Genomic DNA, 17,258 nt, shown 5'->3' with positions numbered 1-17,258 from the left:
CCTGAGCCCTGAGGTTCATAAGAACACCTGTACACTATCCACAAAAAGTTGTCCAGGTCCTCCAATTTCTCACTTCTTATTTCTTGCTCTATGGATTATCTCTCAGGACCAATTCTCATCATCACCCTTCCTTAGTGGGGGTGAACTGGTCACTGACAGCAGGTTCCTTCCTTGGTTTAATCCTTTAACTTTTTTCTCCCATGGTAATTTGTCTTTCTCACACTTTTTCCTATTCTGTGTGGGTCATATTTCATTTGTTCTTTTCCTGGATTTATAAGTTATCTCTAGTAATCCCTCCTTCTTAAGCAACTGGCTTATCTAGACCTGTAAACTATAGTAAGTAGAATTCAGAAGGGAATTTCTTACCTTCTTCACTACTATTCAAACAAGATTGTTGAGAGGCTTACCTGAATTGCTCTTCCATCAGGTGTCAACACCTCTTCTGAAAGTTCCATCATCTTCAGGGCCATCAGAGCAATGGGTTTAGCATGGCAAAGGCTTTTTCTATGGAGCCCTGCAGCAACACAGTATGCATCACCTATTGTTTCCACCTGCAGCAATCAGACAAATTAAAAGCAAATGTATGATAATGAACCAAAATAGAAATATTTAACTATCTGTGATCACAAATGTTGCTGGAAAATGTATCAGCAAAGCACCAATAATTAAACAATTAGAAAACTTGAGTGTAATCATAGCAGAGTCAAATACTAACATCCAGAGCTGTTTGTTCATCAACATCACCATAGATGATCATTAAAACCAGAAAAAAACTAGAATATAAAATAATTATCCTCCACAAAAATAGGATTGTCACTATTTTGCCTGGAAAATTTCCAAATAATGATATTTTACAAAGACACTCTCATCTCCTCAAACCTTCAAGTAGACCTTCACTGGAAAGTAATTCTCTGCAGTTTTCCCCAAATACTCCACACTTTATTTTAGTATTAATTTCTTTAATTGAGGTATAGTCGATTTACAATGTTGTGTTAATTTCAGGTATCACTATGTTTGATATATCTATAATTTATTGTCTAGCCTATTCTTAACTCTTAATAATTCTAACACTGAACACTTCTTGAATTCATACTCTCTACCATTAATAGCATCAACTGCTTAACACGCAGTTGATTTAATCCTCACAAATATCCTAAGTGAAAGAATTAGTATTGGTTATATTTGAGGAATTACAAATAGATGCACAGAAACCCCTCCATAATCTTACAATTAAAGAGTTTGCAGACACTGTCAAGAGTCTTTCCAGATCCTGTTGTAATTCTTTTAAATTTATTTTTTAATTGGAGGAAAGTTGCTGTATAATGTTGTGTTGGTTTCTGTCATACATCAACATGAATAAGCCATAGATATACATGTGGGCTTTCCTGTAGCTCGGGTGGTAAAGAATTTGCCTGCAAGGCAGGAGACCTGGGTTCAATCCCTGGGTTGGGACGATCCCCTGGAGAAGGAAATGGCAACCCACTCCAGTATTCTTGCCTGAAGAATCCCATGGACAGAGAAGCCTGAGGGGTTACAGTCTACAGGGTCGCAAACAGTCAGACATGACTAAATGACCAATACTACTGCTACTACTATACATATGTCACTTCCCTCTCGATCCTCCCTTCCATCTTCCATCTCATCCCATCCCTCTAGGTTGTCATAGGGCATTGGTTTGAGCTCCCTGCATCATATAGCAAATTCCCACTGGCTATCTATTTTACATATGGTAATGTATATGTTTCAATGCTACTATCTCAAGTCATCCCACCCTCTTTCCTGTTCTGTGTCCACAAGTGTGTTCTCTATGTCTGCATCTCTATTGCTGCCCTAGGAATAGGTTCATCAGTATCAGTTTTCTAGATTCCATATATATGCATTAATATACAACATTTGTTTTTCTCTTTCTGACTTACTTCACTCTGCATAACAGTGTTCTAGGTTTATCCATCTCACTAAAAGTGGCTCAAATTTGTTCCTTTTTATAGATGAATAACACTCCATTGTACATATGTATCACAACTTCTTTATCATTCATCTGTCAATGGACATCTAGGTTGCTTCCATGTCCTGGCTACCATAAATAGTACTGCAATGAACATTGGAGTACATGTGACTTTTCCAGTTATGGTTTTGTCAGAGTATGTACCCAGTAGTTGGATTAGTGGGTCATATGGTAGCTTTATTCCAAGCTTTTAAAGAAAATTCCATACTGTTCTCCATGGTGACTGTATTAATTTACATTCTCAACAGTGTGCTGAGATTCTCTTTTCTCCACATCCTTCCCAGCATTTATTATTTGTAGATATTTTGATGATAGCCATTCTGACTGGTGTGAGGTGATATCTCATCGAAGCTTTGATTTGCATTTCTCTAATAATAGGTGATGTTGAGCATCTTTTCATGTGTTATTAGTCATCTGTATGTCTTCTTTAGGGAAATGTCTGTTTTAGTCTTATGCCCATTTTTTATTGGATTGTTTTTCTGATATTGAGTTGCATGAGCTTCTTGTATATTTTACAGATTAGGTTTTTGTCAGCTATCTCACTTACAATTATTTTCTCCCAATCTGAGGATTATCTTTCATCTTCTTTATGCTTTCCTTTGCTGTGCAAAAGCTAAATGATCCATTTGTTTAGTTTTGTTTTTATTTCCATTATTCTAGGAGGTAGATCAAAGAAGATCTTTCTATGTCCTGTGTCAAGGAGTGTTCTAAGTTTTCCTCTAAGAGTTTTATAGTTTCTGGCATTACATTTATGTCTTTAATCCATTGTGAATTTATTTTTGTGTATTGTGTTAGGAAGTATTCTAATTTTTTTTTCTATGTATAGCTATCCAGTTTTCCCAACATAATTTATGGAGGAGACTGTCTTTTCTCCATGGGATATTCTTGCCTCCTTTGTCAAAGCGAAGGTGCTCATAGGAGCGTAGGTTTATCTTTGGGCTTTCTACCTTGTTCCATTGGTATATATTTCTAGTTTTTTTTTTTTTGTCAGTACCATACCACTTGATGACTTTAACTTTGTAGTAGAGTCTGAGGACAGGAAGATTGATTCCTCAAGCTCCATTCTTCATTCTCAAGATTGCTTGGGCTATTCAGGGTCTTTTGTGCTTCCATATAACCAATTTATTTTTACAGCCTAGTAATCTTCCATTGTATACATGTATCACAACTTCTCTGCCCATTCATCAGTCAGTGGACATTTAGGTTGCTTCCATGTCCTAGCTATTGTAACTAGTGATGCAGTGAACACTGGAGTACCTGTGTCTTTTAGAATTGTGACTTTCAGCATAAAAGCTCAGTAGTGGGATTGCTGAGTCATATGGTATAATTATTCCTAGTTTTTATTTATTTTTTCAATATTATTTTTTTCAGTTGGAGGCTAATTACTTTACAATATTGTATTGGTTTTGCCATACATTGACTTGAATCTGCCACAGGTATACATATGTTCCCCATCCTGAACCCCCCTCCTACCTCCCTCCCCATACTATCCCTCTGGGTCATCCCAGTGCACCAGCCCCAAGCATCCAGTATCATGTATCAAACCTGGACTGGTGATTCATTACACATATGATAATATACATGTTTCAATGCCATTCTCCCAAACCATCCCACCCTTGCCCTCTCCCACAGAGTCCAAAAGACTGTTCTATACATCTGTGTTTCTTTTGCTGTCTCACATACAGGGTTATCGTTACCATCTTCCTATATTCCATATATATCTGTTAGAATACTGTATTGGTGTTTTTCTTTCTGGCTTTCTTTACTCTGTATAATCGGCTCCAGTTTCATCCACTTCATTAGAACTGATTCAAATGTATTCTTTTTAATGGCTGAATAATATTCCATTGTGTATATGTACCACTGCTTTCTTATCCATTCATCTGCTAATGGACATCTAGGTTGCTTCCGTGTCCTGACTATTATAAACAGTGCTGTGATGAACACTGGGGTACACGTGTCTCTTTCGATTCTGGTTTCTTTGGTGTGTATGCCCAGCAGTGGGATTGTGGGTCGTATGGCAGTTCTATTTCCAGTTTTTAAAGGAACCTCCACACAGTTCTCCATAGTGGCTGTACTAGTTTGCAGTAGTACAAACTACTGTTCTCCTCTAGGAGTTTTATAGTTTCTGGTCTTACATTTAGATCATTAATCCATTTTGAGTTTATTTTTGTGTTTGGTGTTAGAAAGTGTTTTAGTTTCATTCTTTTACAAGTGGTTGACCAGTTTTCCCAGCACCACTTATTAAAGAGATTGTTTTTTCTCCACCAACAATATAAGAGGGTTCCCTTTCTCCACACCCTCGGCAGCATTTATTGCTTGTAGACTTTTGCATAGCAACCATGCTGACTGGCTTGAAATAGTACTTCATTGTGGTTTTGATTTGCATTTCTCTGATAATGAGTGATGTTGAGCATCTTTTCATGTGTTTTTTAGACATCTGTATGTCTTCTTTGGAGAAATGTCTATTTAGTTCTTTAGCCCATTTTTTGATTGGGTCGTTTATTTTTTTGGAATTGAGATGCAGGTGTTGCTTGTATATTTTTGAGATTAGTTGTTTGTCAGTTGCTTCATTTGCTGTTATTTTCTCCCATTCTGAAGGCTGTCTTTTCACCTTCCTTATAGTTTCCTTTGTTGTTCAGAAGCTTTTAATTTTAGTTAGGTCCCATTTGTTTATTTTTGCTTTTATTTCCAATATTCTGGGAGGTGGGTCATAGAAGATCCTGCTGTAATTTATGTTGGAGAGTATTTTGCCTATGTTTTCCTCTAGGAGTTTTATAGTTTCTGGTCTTACCTTTAGATCTTTAATCCATTTTGAGCTTGTTTTTGTGTATAGTGTTAGAAAGTGTTCTAGTTTCATTCTTTTACAAGTGGTTGACCAGGTTTCCCAGCACCACTTGTTAAAGAGATTGTCTTTTCTCCATTGTATAGTCTTGCCTCCTTTGTCAAAGACAAAGTGTCCATAGGTGCATGGATTTATCTCTGGGCTTTCTACTTTGTTCCACTGATCTATATTTCTGTCTTTGTGCCAGTACCATAGTGTATTGATGACTGTAGCTTTGTAGTATATCTGAAGTCAGGCAGGTTGATACGTCCAGTTCCATTCTTTTTTCTCAAGATTGCTTTGGCTATTCAAGGTTTTTTGTATTTCCATACAAATTGTGAAAGTATTTGTTTTAGCTCTGTGAAGAATACCATTGGTAGCTTGATAGGGATTGCATTGAATGTATAGATTGCTTTGGGTAGTATACTAATTTTCACTATATTGGTTCTTCTGATTCACGAGCACGGTATATTTCTCCATCTATTAGTGTCCTCTTTGATTTCTTTCACCAGTGTTTCATAGTTATATATATATATATATATATATATATATATATATATATATATATATATATATATATATATATGTCTTTTGTTTCTTTAGGTAGATATATCCTAAGTATTTTATTCTTATCATTGCAATGGTGAATGGAATTGTTTCCTTAATTTCTTTCTATTTTCTCTTATTAGTGTATAGGAATGCAAGGGATTTCTGTGTGTTGATTTTATATCCTGCAACTTTACTATATTCATTGATTAGCTCTAGTAATTTTCTGGTGGAGTCTTTAGGGGTTTTTTATGTAGAGGACCACGTCATCTGCAAACAGTGAGAGTTTTACTTCTTCTTTTCCAATTTGGATTCCTTTTATTTCTTTTTCTGCTCTGATTGCTGTGGCCAAAACTTCCAAAACTATGTTGAATGGTAGTGGTGAAAGTGGGCACCCTTGTCTTGTTCCTGACTTTAGGGGAAATGCTTTCAATTTTTCAACATTGAAAATAATGTTTGCTGTGGGTTTGTCATATATAGCTTTTATTATGTTGAGATATGTTCCTTCTTTTCTTGCTTTCTGGAGAGTTTTTATCATTAATGGATGTTGAGTTTTGTCAAAGGCTTTCTCTGCATCTATTGAGATAATCATATGGTTTTTATTTTTCAATTTGTTAATGTGGTGTATTACATTGATTGATTTGTGGATATTGAAGAATCCTTGCAGCCCTGGGATAAAGCCCACTTGGTCATGATGTATGATCTTTTTAATGTGTTGTTGGATTCTGATTGCTAGAATTTTGTTGAGGATTTTTGCATCTATGTTCATCAGTGATATTGGCCTGTAGTTTTCTTTTTCTGTGACATCTTTGTCAGGTTTTGGTATTAGGGTGATGGTGGCCTCATAGAATGAGTTTGGAAGTTTACCTTCCTCTGCAATTTCTGGAAGAGTGTGAGTAGGATAAGTGTTAGCTCTTCTTTAAATTTTTCATAGAATTCAGCTGTGAAGCCGTCTGGACCTGGGCTTTTGTTTGCTGGAAGTTTTCTGATTACTGTTTCAATTTCTGTGCTTGTGGTGAGTCTGTTAAGATTTTCTATTTTTCCTGGTTCAGTTTTGGAAAGTTGTACTCTTCTAAGAATTTGTCCATCTCTTCCAAGTTGTCCATTTTATTGGCATATAATTGCTGATAGTAGTCTCTTATGATCCTTTGTATTTCTGTGTTGTCTGTTGTGATCTCTCCATTTTCATTTCTAATTTTATAGATTTGATTTTTCTACCTTTGTTTCTTGATGAGTCTGGCTAATGGTTTGTCAATTTTATTTATCCCCTCAAAGAACCAGCTTTTTGTTGACTGCTCCTATGGTCTCTTTTGTTTCTTTTGCATTTATTTCTGCCCTAATTTTTAAGATTTCTTTGCTTCTACTAGCCCTGGGGTTCTTCATTTTTTCCTTTTCTAGTTTCTTTAGGTGTAGAGTTAGGTTATTTATTTGACTTTTTTCTTGTTTCTAGAGGTATGCCTGTATTGCTACGAGCTTTCCTCTTAGCACTGCTTTTATAGTGTCCAACAGGTTTTGGGTGTTGCGTTTTCATTTTCACTTGTTTCTATGGATATTTTATTTCTTTTTATATTTCTTCTGTGATTTGTTGGTTATTAGAAGCGTGTTTTTCAGCCTCCATATGTTGGGATTTTTAATAGTTTTTCTCCTGCAATTGAGATCTAATCTTACTCTACTGTGGTCAGAAACGATGCTTGGAATCATTTCAATTTTTTTGAATTTACCAAGGCTAGATTAATGGCCCAGGATGTGATCTATCCTGGAGAAAGTTCCGTGTGCGCTTGATAAAAAGGTGAAATTCATTGTTTTGGGGTGAAATGTCCTATAGATATCAATTAGGTCTAAATGATCTATTGTATCATTTAAAGTTTGTGTTTCCTTGTTAATTTTCTGTTTAGTTGATCTATCCATAGATGTGAGTGGGGTATTTAAGTCTCCCACTATTATTGTGTTATTGTCAATTCCACCTTACATACTTGTTAGCATTTGTCTTATATATTGTGGTGCTCCTATATTGGGTGCATACATATTTATAATTGTTATATCTTCTTCTTGGATTGATCTTTTGATCATTATGTAGTGGCCTTCTTTGTCTCTTTCCACAGCCTTTGCTTTAAAGTCTATTTTATCGGATATGAGTATTGTTAGTCCTGCTTTCTTTTGGTCTCTATTTGCATGGAATATCTTTTCCAGCCCTTCGCTTTCAGTCTGTATGTGTCCCTTGTTTTGAGATGGGTCTCTTGTAGACAACACATATAGGGGTCTTGTTTTTGTATCCATTCAGCCGGTCTTTGTCTTTTGGTTGTGGCATTCAACCCATTTATGTTTGAGGTAATTATTGATAAGTATGATCCCATTGCCATCTACTTTATTGTTTGGGGTTTGAGTTTATTCTGTGTTTCCTGTCTAGAGAAGATCCTTTAGCTTTTTTTGTTTGTTTTTTTTTTTTGTTGTTGTTTTTTTTTTTAATTTTAAAATCTTTAATTCTTACATGTGTTCCCAAACATGGACCCCCCTCCCACCTCCCTCCCCATAACATCTCTGTGGGTCATCCCCATGCACCAGCCCCAAGCATGCTGTATCCTGCGTCAGACATAGACTGGCGATTCAATTCTTACATGATAGTATACATGATAGAATGCCATTCTCCCATATCATCCCACCCTCTCCCTCTCCCTCTGAGTCCAAAAGTCCGTTATACACCGCTGTGTCTTTTTTCCTGTCTTGAATACAGGGTCATCATTACTATCTTTCTAAATTCCATATATATGTGTTAGTATACTGTATTGGTGTTTTTCTTTCTGGCTTACTCCACTCTGTATAATCGGCTCCAGTTTCATCCATCTCATCAGAACTGATTCAAATGAATTCTTTTTAACGGCTGAGTAATACTCCATTGTGTACATGTACCAAAGCTTTCTTATCCATTCATCTGCTGATGGACATCTAGGTTGTTTCCATGTCCTGGCTGTTATAAACAGTGCTGCGATGAACATTGGGATACATGTGTCTCTTTCAATTCTGGTTTCCTCGGTGTGTATGCCCAGCAGTGGGATTGCTGGGTCATAAGGTAGTTCTATTTGCAATTTTTTAAGGAATCTCCACACTGTTCTCCATAGTGGCTGTACTAGTTTGCATTCCCACCAACAGTGTAGGAGGGTTCCCTTTTCTCCACACCCTCTCCAGCATTTATTGCTTGCAGATTTTTGGATCGCAGCCATTCTGACTGGTGTGAAGTGGTACCTCATTGTGGTTTTGATTTGCATTTCTCTGATAATGAGTGATGTTGAGCATCTTTTCATGTGTTTGTTAGCCATCCGTATGTCTTCTTTGGAGAAATGTCTATTTAGTTCTTTGGCCCATTTTTTGATTGGGTCGTTTATTTTTCTGGAATTGAGCTGCATAAGTTGCTTGTATATTTTTGAGATTAGTTGTTTGTCAGTTGCTTCATTTTCTATTATTTTCTCCCATTCAGAAGGCTGTCCTTTCACCTTTTGTATATTTTCCTTTGTTGTGCAGAAGCTTTTGATTTTAATTAGATCCCATTTGTTTATTTTTGCTTTTATTTCCAGAATTCTGGGAGGTGGATCATAGAGGATCCTGCTGTGATTTATGTCTGAGAGTGTTTTGCCTATGTTCTCCTCTAGGAGTTTTATAGTTTCTGGTCTTACATTTAGATCTTTAATCCATTTTGAGTTTATTTTTGTGTGCGGTGTTAGAAAGTGATCTAGTTTCATTCTTTTACAAGTGGTTGACCAGTTTTCCCAGCACCACTTGTTAAAGAGATTGTCTTTACTCCACTGTATATTCTTGCCTCCTTTGTCAAAGATAAGGTGTCCATATGTGTGTGGATTTATCTCTGGGCTTTCTATTTTGTTCCATTGATCTATATGTCTGTCTTTGTGCCAGTACCATACTGTCTTGATGACTGTGGCTTTGTAGTAGAGCTTGAAGTCAGGCAAGTTGATTCCTCCAGTTCCATTCTTCTTTCTCAAGATTGCTTTGGCTATTCGAGGTTTTTTGTATTTCCATACAAATCTTGAAATTATTTGTTCTAGTTCTGTGAAAAATATGGCTGGTATCTTGATAGGGATTGCGTTGAATTTGTAAATTGCTTTGGGTAGTATACTCATTTTCACTATATTGATTCTTCTGACCCATGAACATGGTATATTTCTCCATCTATTAGTGTCCTCTTTGATTTCTTTCATCAGTGTTTTATAGTTTTCTATATATAGGTCTTTAGTTTCTTTGGGTAGATATATTCCTAAGTATTTTATTCTTTTCGTTGCAATGGTGAATGGAATTGTTTCCTTAATTTCTTTTTCTACTTTCTCATTATTAGTGTATAGGAATGCAAGGGATTTCTGTGTGTTGATTTTATATCCTGCAACTTTACTATATTCATTGATTAGCTCTAGTAATTTTCTGGTGGAGTCTTTAGGGTTTTCCATGTAGAGGATCATGTCATCTGCAAACAGTGAGAGTTTTACTTCTTCTTTTCCAATTTGGATTCCTTTTATTTCTTTTTCTGCTCTGATTGCTGTGGCCAAAACTTCCAGAACTATGTTGAATAGTAGCGGTGAAAGTGGGCACCCTTGTCTTTTTCCTGACTTTAGGGGAAATGCTTTCAATTTTTCAACATTGAGGATAATGTTTGCTGTGGGTTTGTCATATATAGCTGTTATTATGTTGAGGTATGTTCCTTCTATTCCTGCTTTCTGGAGAGTTTTTATCATAAATGGATGTTGAATTTTGTCAAAGGCCTTCTCTGCATCTATTGAGATAATCATATGGTTTTTATTTTTCAATTTGTTAATGTGGTGAATTACATTGATTGATTTGCGGATATTGAAGAATCCTTGCAGCCCTGGGATAAAGCCCACTTGGTCATGGTGTGTGATCTTTTTAATGTGCTGTTGGATTCTGATTGCTAGAATTTTGTTGAGGATTTTTGCATCTATGTTCATCAGTGATATTGGCCTGTAGTTTTCTTTTTTTGTGACATCTTTGTCAGGTTTTGGTATTAGGGTGATGATGGCCTCATAGAATGAGTTTGGAAGTTTACCTTCCTCTGCAATTTTCTGGAAGAGTTTGAGTAGGATAGGTGTTAGCTCTTCTCTAAATTTTTGGTAGAATTCAGCTGTGAAGCCGTCTGGACCTGGGCTTTTGTTTGCTGGAAGATTTCTGATTACAGTTTCAATTTCCGTGCTTGTGATGGGTCTGTTAAGATTTTCTATTTCTTCCTGGTTCAGTTTTGGAAAATTGTACTTTTCTAAGAATTTGTCCATTTCTTCCACGTTGTCCATTTTATTGGCATACAACTGCTGATAGTAGTCTCTTATGATCCTTTGTATTTCTGTGTTGTCTGTTGTGATCTCTCCATTTTCATTTCTAATTTTATTGATTTGATTTTTCTCTCTTTGCTTCTTGATGAGTCTGGCTAGTGGTTTGTCAATTTTATTTATCCTTTCAAAGAACCAGCTTTTGGCCTTGTTGATTTTTGCTATGGTCTCTTTTGTTTCTTTAGCATTTATTTCTGCCCTAATTTTTAAGATTTCTTTCCTTCTACTAACTCTGGGGTTCTCCAATTCTTCCTTTTCTAGTTGCTTTAGTTGTAGAGTTAGGTTATTTATTTGACTTTTTTCTTGTTTCTTGAGGTATGCCTGTATTGCTATGAACTTTCCTCTTAGCACTGCTTTTATAGTGTCCCACAGGTTTTGGGTTGTTGTGTTTTCATTTTCATTCATTTGTATGCATATTTTGATTTCTTTTTTGATTTCTTCTGTGATTTGTTGGTTATTCAGAAGTGTGTTGTTCAACCTCCATATGTTGGAATTTTTAGTAGTTTTTCTCCTGTAATTGAGATCTAATCTTATTTTTTTTATTTTATTTTTTTTAGTGTCTTGATAACTTTATATTTTTTTGCTTTTACAAAATTCCACGAAAAAAAAAGTTTACAAATGATTAGTTAAAGAAGTCAGCAAGTAGCAGGTAACAAGTTTGTTTAAATAGAAGGGTAGCTTGTCACAGAAATAACAGAAAGTACCTTTGGGAAACAAGGGGTGCCAAAAATTAAGATTCTCATGTTGTTGAGATCTAATCTTAATGCATTATGGTCAGAAAAGATGCTTGGAATGATTTCGATTTTTTGAATTTATCAAGTTTAGATTTATGGCCCAGGATGTGATCTATCCTGGAGAAGGTTCCATGAGCACTTGAAAAAAAGGTGAAATTCATTGTTTTGGGGTTAAATGTCCTATAGATATCAATTAGGTCTAATTGATCTAATGTATCATTTAAAGTTTGCGTTTCTTTGTTAATTTTCTGTTTAGTTGATCTGTCCATAGGTGTGAGTGGGGTATTAAAGTCTCCCACTATTATTGTGTTATTGTTGATTTCCCCTTTCATACTTGTTAGCATTTGTCTTACAGATTGCGGTGCTCCTATATTGGGTGCATATATATTTATAATTGTTATATCTTCTTCTTGGATTGATCCTTTGATCATTATGTAATGGCCTTCTTTGTCTCTTTTCACAGCCTTTGTTTTAAAGTCTATTTTATCAGATATGAGTATTGCCACTCCTGCTTTCTTTTGGTCTCTATTTGCGTGGTATATCTTTTTCCAGCCCTTCACTTTCAGTCTGTATGTGTCCCTTGTTTTGAGGTGGGTCTCTTGTAAGCAGCATATAGAGGGGTCTTGTTTTTGTATCCATTCGGCCAGTCTTTGTCTTTTGGTTGGGGCGTTCAACCCATTTACGTTTGAGGTAATTATTGATAAGTATGATCCAGTTACCATTTACTTTATTGTTTTGGGTTCGGGTTTATACACCCTTTTCATGTTTCCTGTCTAGAGAAGATCCTTTAGAATTTGTTGGAGAGCTGGTTTGGTGGTGCTGAATTCTCTCAGCTTTTGCTTGTCTGTAAAGCTTTTGATTTCTCCTTCGTATTTGAATGAGATCCTTGCTGGGTACAGTAATCTGGGCTGTAGGTTATTGTCTTTCATCACTTTAAGTATGTCTTGCCATTCCCTCCTGGCCTGAAGAGTTGCTATTGAAAGATCAGCTGTTATCCTTATGGGAATCCCCTTGTGTGTTATTTGTTGTTTTTCCCTTGCTGCTTTTAATATTTGTTCTTTGTGTTTGATCTTTGTTAATTTAATTAATATGTGTCTTGGGGTGTTTCGCCTTGGGTTTATCCTGTTTGGAACTCTCTGTGTTTCTTGGACTTGGGTGATTATTTCCTTCCCCATTTTAGGGAAGTTTTCAACTATTATCTCCTCAAGGGTTTTCTCATGATCTTTCTTTCTGTCTTCTTCTTCTGGGACTCCTATAATTCAAAAGTTGGAGCGTTTCATATTGTCCTGAAGGTCTCTGAGATTGTCCTCATTTCTTTTAATTCGTTTTTCTTGTTTCCTCTCTGATTCATTTATTTCTACCATTCTATCTTCTATTTCACTAATCCTATCTTCTGCCTCCGTTATTCTACTATTTGTTGCCTCCAGAGTGTTTCTGATCTCAGTTATTGCGTTATTCATTATATTTTGACTCTTTTTTTATTTCTTCTAGGTCCTTATTAAACCTTTCTTGCATCTTCTCAATCCTTGTCTCTAGGCTATTTATCTGTGATTCCATTTTGATTTCAAGATTTTGGATCATTTTCACTATCAATATTCGGAATTCCTTCTCAGGTAGATTCCCTACTTCTTCCTCTTTTGTTTGGTGGGCAACTCTCCTGTTCCTTTACCTGCTGAGTATTCCTCTGTCTCTTCATCTTGGTTATATTGCTGCGTTTGGGGTGGTCTTTTTATATTCTGGTAATTTGTGGAGTTCTCTTTATTATGGAGGTTCCTCACTGTGGGTGGGGTTTTATCAGTGGCTTGTCAAGGTTTCCTGGTTAGGGAGGCTTGTGTTGGAGTTCTGGTGGGTGGAGCTGGGTTTCTTCTCTCTGGAGTGCAGTGGAGTGACCAGTGATGGGTTATGAGACATCAAAGGTTTTAGAATAATTTTGAGCTGCCTGTATATTGAAGCTCAGGGGAGTGTTCCTGTGTTGCTGGAGAATTTGAGTGATATGTCTTGTTTTGGAACTTGTTGGCCCTTGGGTGGAGCTTGGTTTCAGTGTAGGTATGAAGGCATTTGATGAGCTCCTATTGCTTAATGTTCCCTGAATTCAAGAGTTCTCTAATGTTTTCAGGCTTTGGATTTAAGCCTCCTGCTTCTGGTCTTCAGTTTTGTTTTTACAGTAGCCTCTAGACTTCTCCATCTATACAGCACCGATGATAAAACATCTAGGTTAAAGATGAAAAGTTTCTCCACATTGAAGGACACTCAGAGAGGTTCACTGAGTTACAAGGAGAAGAGAAGATGGAGGGGGTAGTTAGAGGTAACTGGAATGAGATGCGGTGAGATCAAAAGAGGAGAGAGCAAGCTAGGCAGTAGTCACTTCCTTATGTGCGCTCTATAGTCTGGCCAGCTCAGAGGTATTTACGGAGTTATACAGGGAAGAGGAGAGGGAGGAAGTAGACAGAGGTGGCCAGGAGGATAAGAGAGAGGAATGAGAAGGAGAGAGACAAATCCTGCCAGTAACCAGTTCCTTAGGTGTTCTCCACCGTCTGGAACACACAGAGATTCACAGAGTTGGATAGAGAAGAGAGGGGGGAGAAAAGAGACAGAGGCCACCTGGTGGAGAAAAAGGAGAGTCCGTAGGAGAAGAGAGTGGTCAAGCCAGTAATCTCGCTCTCAGGTAAACTTGGGTAGTGAAGTTTGGGTTTTTAAATGAACAAAATTGACAACAAAAACCTAAGAGCAAAGGTTAAAAATCTGTTTTTGAAGACAATGGTCTGCTTTTCTGGTTGCCTGATGTCCTCTGCCAGCCTACAGAAGTTGTTTTGTGGAGTTTGCTCAGCATTGAAATGTTCTTTTGAGGAATTTGTGAGGGAGAAAGTGGTCTTCCCGTCCTATTCCTCCGCCATCTTTTCCAGGATCTCCCTTTAGCTTTTTTTGGAGAGCTGGTTTGGTGGTGCTGAATTCTCTCAACTTTTGCTTGTCTGTAAAGCTTTTGATTTCTCCTTCATATTTGAATGAGATCCTTGCTGGGTACAGTAATCTGGGCTGTAGTTATTTTCCTTCATCACTTTAAGTATGTCCTGCCATTCCCTCCTGGCCTGAAGAGTTTCTATTGAAAGATCAGCTGTTATCCTTATTGGAATCCCCTTGTGTGTTAATTGTTGTTTTTCCCTTGCTGCTTTTAATATTTGTTTTTGTGTGTTTGATCTTTGTTAATTTGATTAATATGTGTCTTGGGGTGTTTCGCCTTGGGTTTATCCTGTTTGGAACTCTCTGGGTTTCTTGGACTTGGGTGATTATTTCCTTCCCCATTTTAGGGAAGTTTTCAACTATTATCTCCTCAAGGATTTTCTCATGGTCTTTCTTTTTGTCTTTTTCTTCTGGGACTCCTATGAATCGAATGTTGGGGCATTTGCCATTGTCCCAGAGCTCTCTGAGATTGTCCTCATTTCTTTTAATTCATTTTTTTTCCCCTCTCTGTTTCATTTATTTCTACCATTCTATCTTCTACCTCACTTATCCTATCTTCTGCCTCCGTTATTCTAGTGTTGGTCCCCTCCAGAATGTTTTTGATCTTATTTCTTGCATTATTCATTACATATTGACTCTTTTTTATTTCTTCTAGTTCCTTGTTAAACCTTTCTTGCATCTTCTCAATCCTTGTCTCCAGGCTATTTATCTGTAACTCCATTTTGTTTTCAAGATTTTGGATCATTTTCACTATCAATATTTGGAATTCTTTCTCAGGTAGATTCCCTATCTCTTCCTCTTTTGTTTGGTTTGGTGGGCATTTATCCTGTTCCTTTATCTGCTGGGTATTTCTCTGCCTCCTCAGCTTGTTTATATTCGTGTGTTTGGGGTGGCCTTTCTGTGTTCTGGCAGTTTGTGGAGTTCTCTTTATTGTGGAGTTTCCTCACTGTGGGTGGATTTCTATGGGTGGCTTGTCAATGTTTCCTGGTTAGGGAAGCTTGTGTCCATGTTCTGGTGGGTGGAGCTGGATTTATTCTCTTTGGAGTGCAATGAAGTGTCCAGTAATGTGTTATGAGATGTCAGTGGGTTTGGAATGACTGTATATTGAAGCTCAGGATTATGTTCCTGTGTTGCTGGAGAATTTGTGTGGTATGTCTTGCTCTGGAACTTGTTGGCCCTTGGGTGGTGCTTGGTTTCAGTGTAGGTATGGAGGCATTTGATGAGCTCCTATTGATGAATGTTCCCTGGAGTCAGGAGTTCTCTGGTGTTCTCAGGATTTGGACTTAAGCCTCCTGCCTCTGGTTTTCTGTCTTATTCTTACAGTAGCCTCAAGACTTCTCCATCTGTCACTTTCAAAGCATTTTCCTGTTTTCGCTTCTGTTTGCTAGTCTCTTCAGCGTCTGATTTCCACCCTGACACAAGGGGGCGGTGGTGGACACTTTTTTAGGCTCACTTGTTCTGTCGTGCTGTGGGGAGGGAGGAACACTGCAAACAAATAACACTGGCATGTGCTCACAGTATCTTGGACACACTGGGTTTGCCCCCACACATGGTGTTTGTGCTTTCCCTGTCTACACTGCTTAGGCTCTAGGTAGCTCTGCTGGCAACTGTCTGAGGTCGGCCCTGGATTGTATGCACTTCCCAGGTCTAAGTTGCTCAGGTTCAGGCACTCGAGTAGTCCTCAGAGGCGCAGACTTGGTTGGGCCTGCATTTGTACAACTTCCGAGGTCCAAGCAGCTCAGGTGACCAGTTTGGTGAGCACAGTTGCTGCGACTTATCACCTCCCTCATCCCTGCTGCTCGGTTTTTTGGGTGTACAACCGGTGCACCTTCTCAGGTGGATGTTGACCGTCCAGAATCCCAAGAGGTCTTGGTTAGCAATGAAGCTTGCTTGCAGTTTAGTAGATGATGGCTCTCTGGGGCCGTGATTGCCCCCTTCCAGCTCTAGGTGCCCTCGCCTGCCTGTCTCCAGCAGGGAATGGGCCGGTCTGAAGCTGGCTAGCTCTAGTCAGTCATTTGTTCTGTGAATGGGCCTGGTGGTGTCTTAGGTTAGGGCTTTTCACAGGGTAGCTATTCCATAGTCTGGTTTGCTATCTCAAGTTAGTTCCCTCAGACTGCCCTCGGGGCATCCAGGCCTGGTCCTTATTCTAAGCAACGCAGCCCATGCCTCCCTGCCCAGGCCCGCTTGCTAAAGGCGGATATAGGTGTCTGCACTGCTTCTCCGCTGGGAGTTACCATTGGGCACGTAATCGGTGGGGTTTAATTATTTATTTTCCCTCCAGGCTATGTTGCCCTCTGAGGTCCCAAGGCTCGCCACAGACTTGCCAGTGAGAGTGTTTCCTGATGTTTGGAAACTTCTCTTTTTTAAGACTCCATTCCCGGGACAGATCTCTGTCCCTACCCCTTTTGTCTTTTTATCTTTTATATTTTTTTCCTACCTCCTTTTGAAGACAATGGGCTGCTTTTCTGGATGCCTGATGTCCTGTATCGGCATTCAGAAGTTGTTTTGTGGAATTTACTCAGCATTCAAATGTTGATGAATTTTTTATGAATTTGTGGGGGAGAAAGTGTCTCCCTGTCCTATTCCTCCACCATCTTAGGACTGCCTCTATTCCTAGTTTTTAAAGGAATCTCCATAATGACTCTATCAGTTTACATTCCCACAAACAAGGCAGAAAAGTTCCCTTTTCTCCACCTCCTCTCCAGCAATAATTGTTGGTAGTTTCTTTGATGATGGCCATTCTGACTGATGTGCTTAATTCTGATTCCAGCATCTTTTGTGATTCTTAAATATTGTAAGTATTTACTCATGGTTCAACCCCATGGACAGTAGACTACAAGGTTCCTCTG

The 17,258-nt window shown here is 38.0% G+C and overlaps 1 protein-coding gene across 1 annotated transcript in view; it reads right to left on the bottom strand.

The window, feature by feature from the left end:
* The window catches only part of GUCY1A2 (guanylate cyclase 1 soluble subunit alpha 2), a 474,198-nt gene that overhangs the window by 126,050 nt on the left and 330,890 nt on the right, over window positions 1–17,258 (bottom strand). Inside the window, exon 6 of the mRNA XM_068989029.1 lies at window positions 408–551. Coding sequence (XP_068845130.1) covers window positions 408–551 — 144 coding nt within the window. The remainder of the gene's footprint in view (window positions 1–407; window positions 552–17,258) is intronic.

This window comes from Capricornis sumatraensis, chromosome 16 (genome assembly GCF_032405125.1).
Source record: "Capricornis sumatraensis isolate serow.1 chromosome 16, serow.2, whole genome shotgun sequence".
NCBI lineage: Eukaryota > Metazoa > Chordata > Mammalia > Artiodactyla > Bovidae > Capricornis > Capricornis sumatraensis.
Note: the sequence above shows the minus strand (reverse complement) of the source record. Positions and strands in the feature narration are given on the sequence as shown.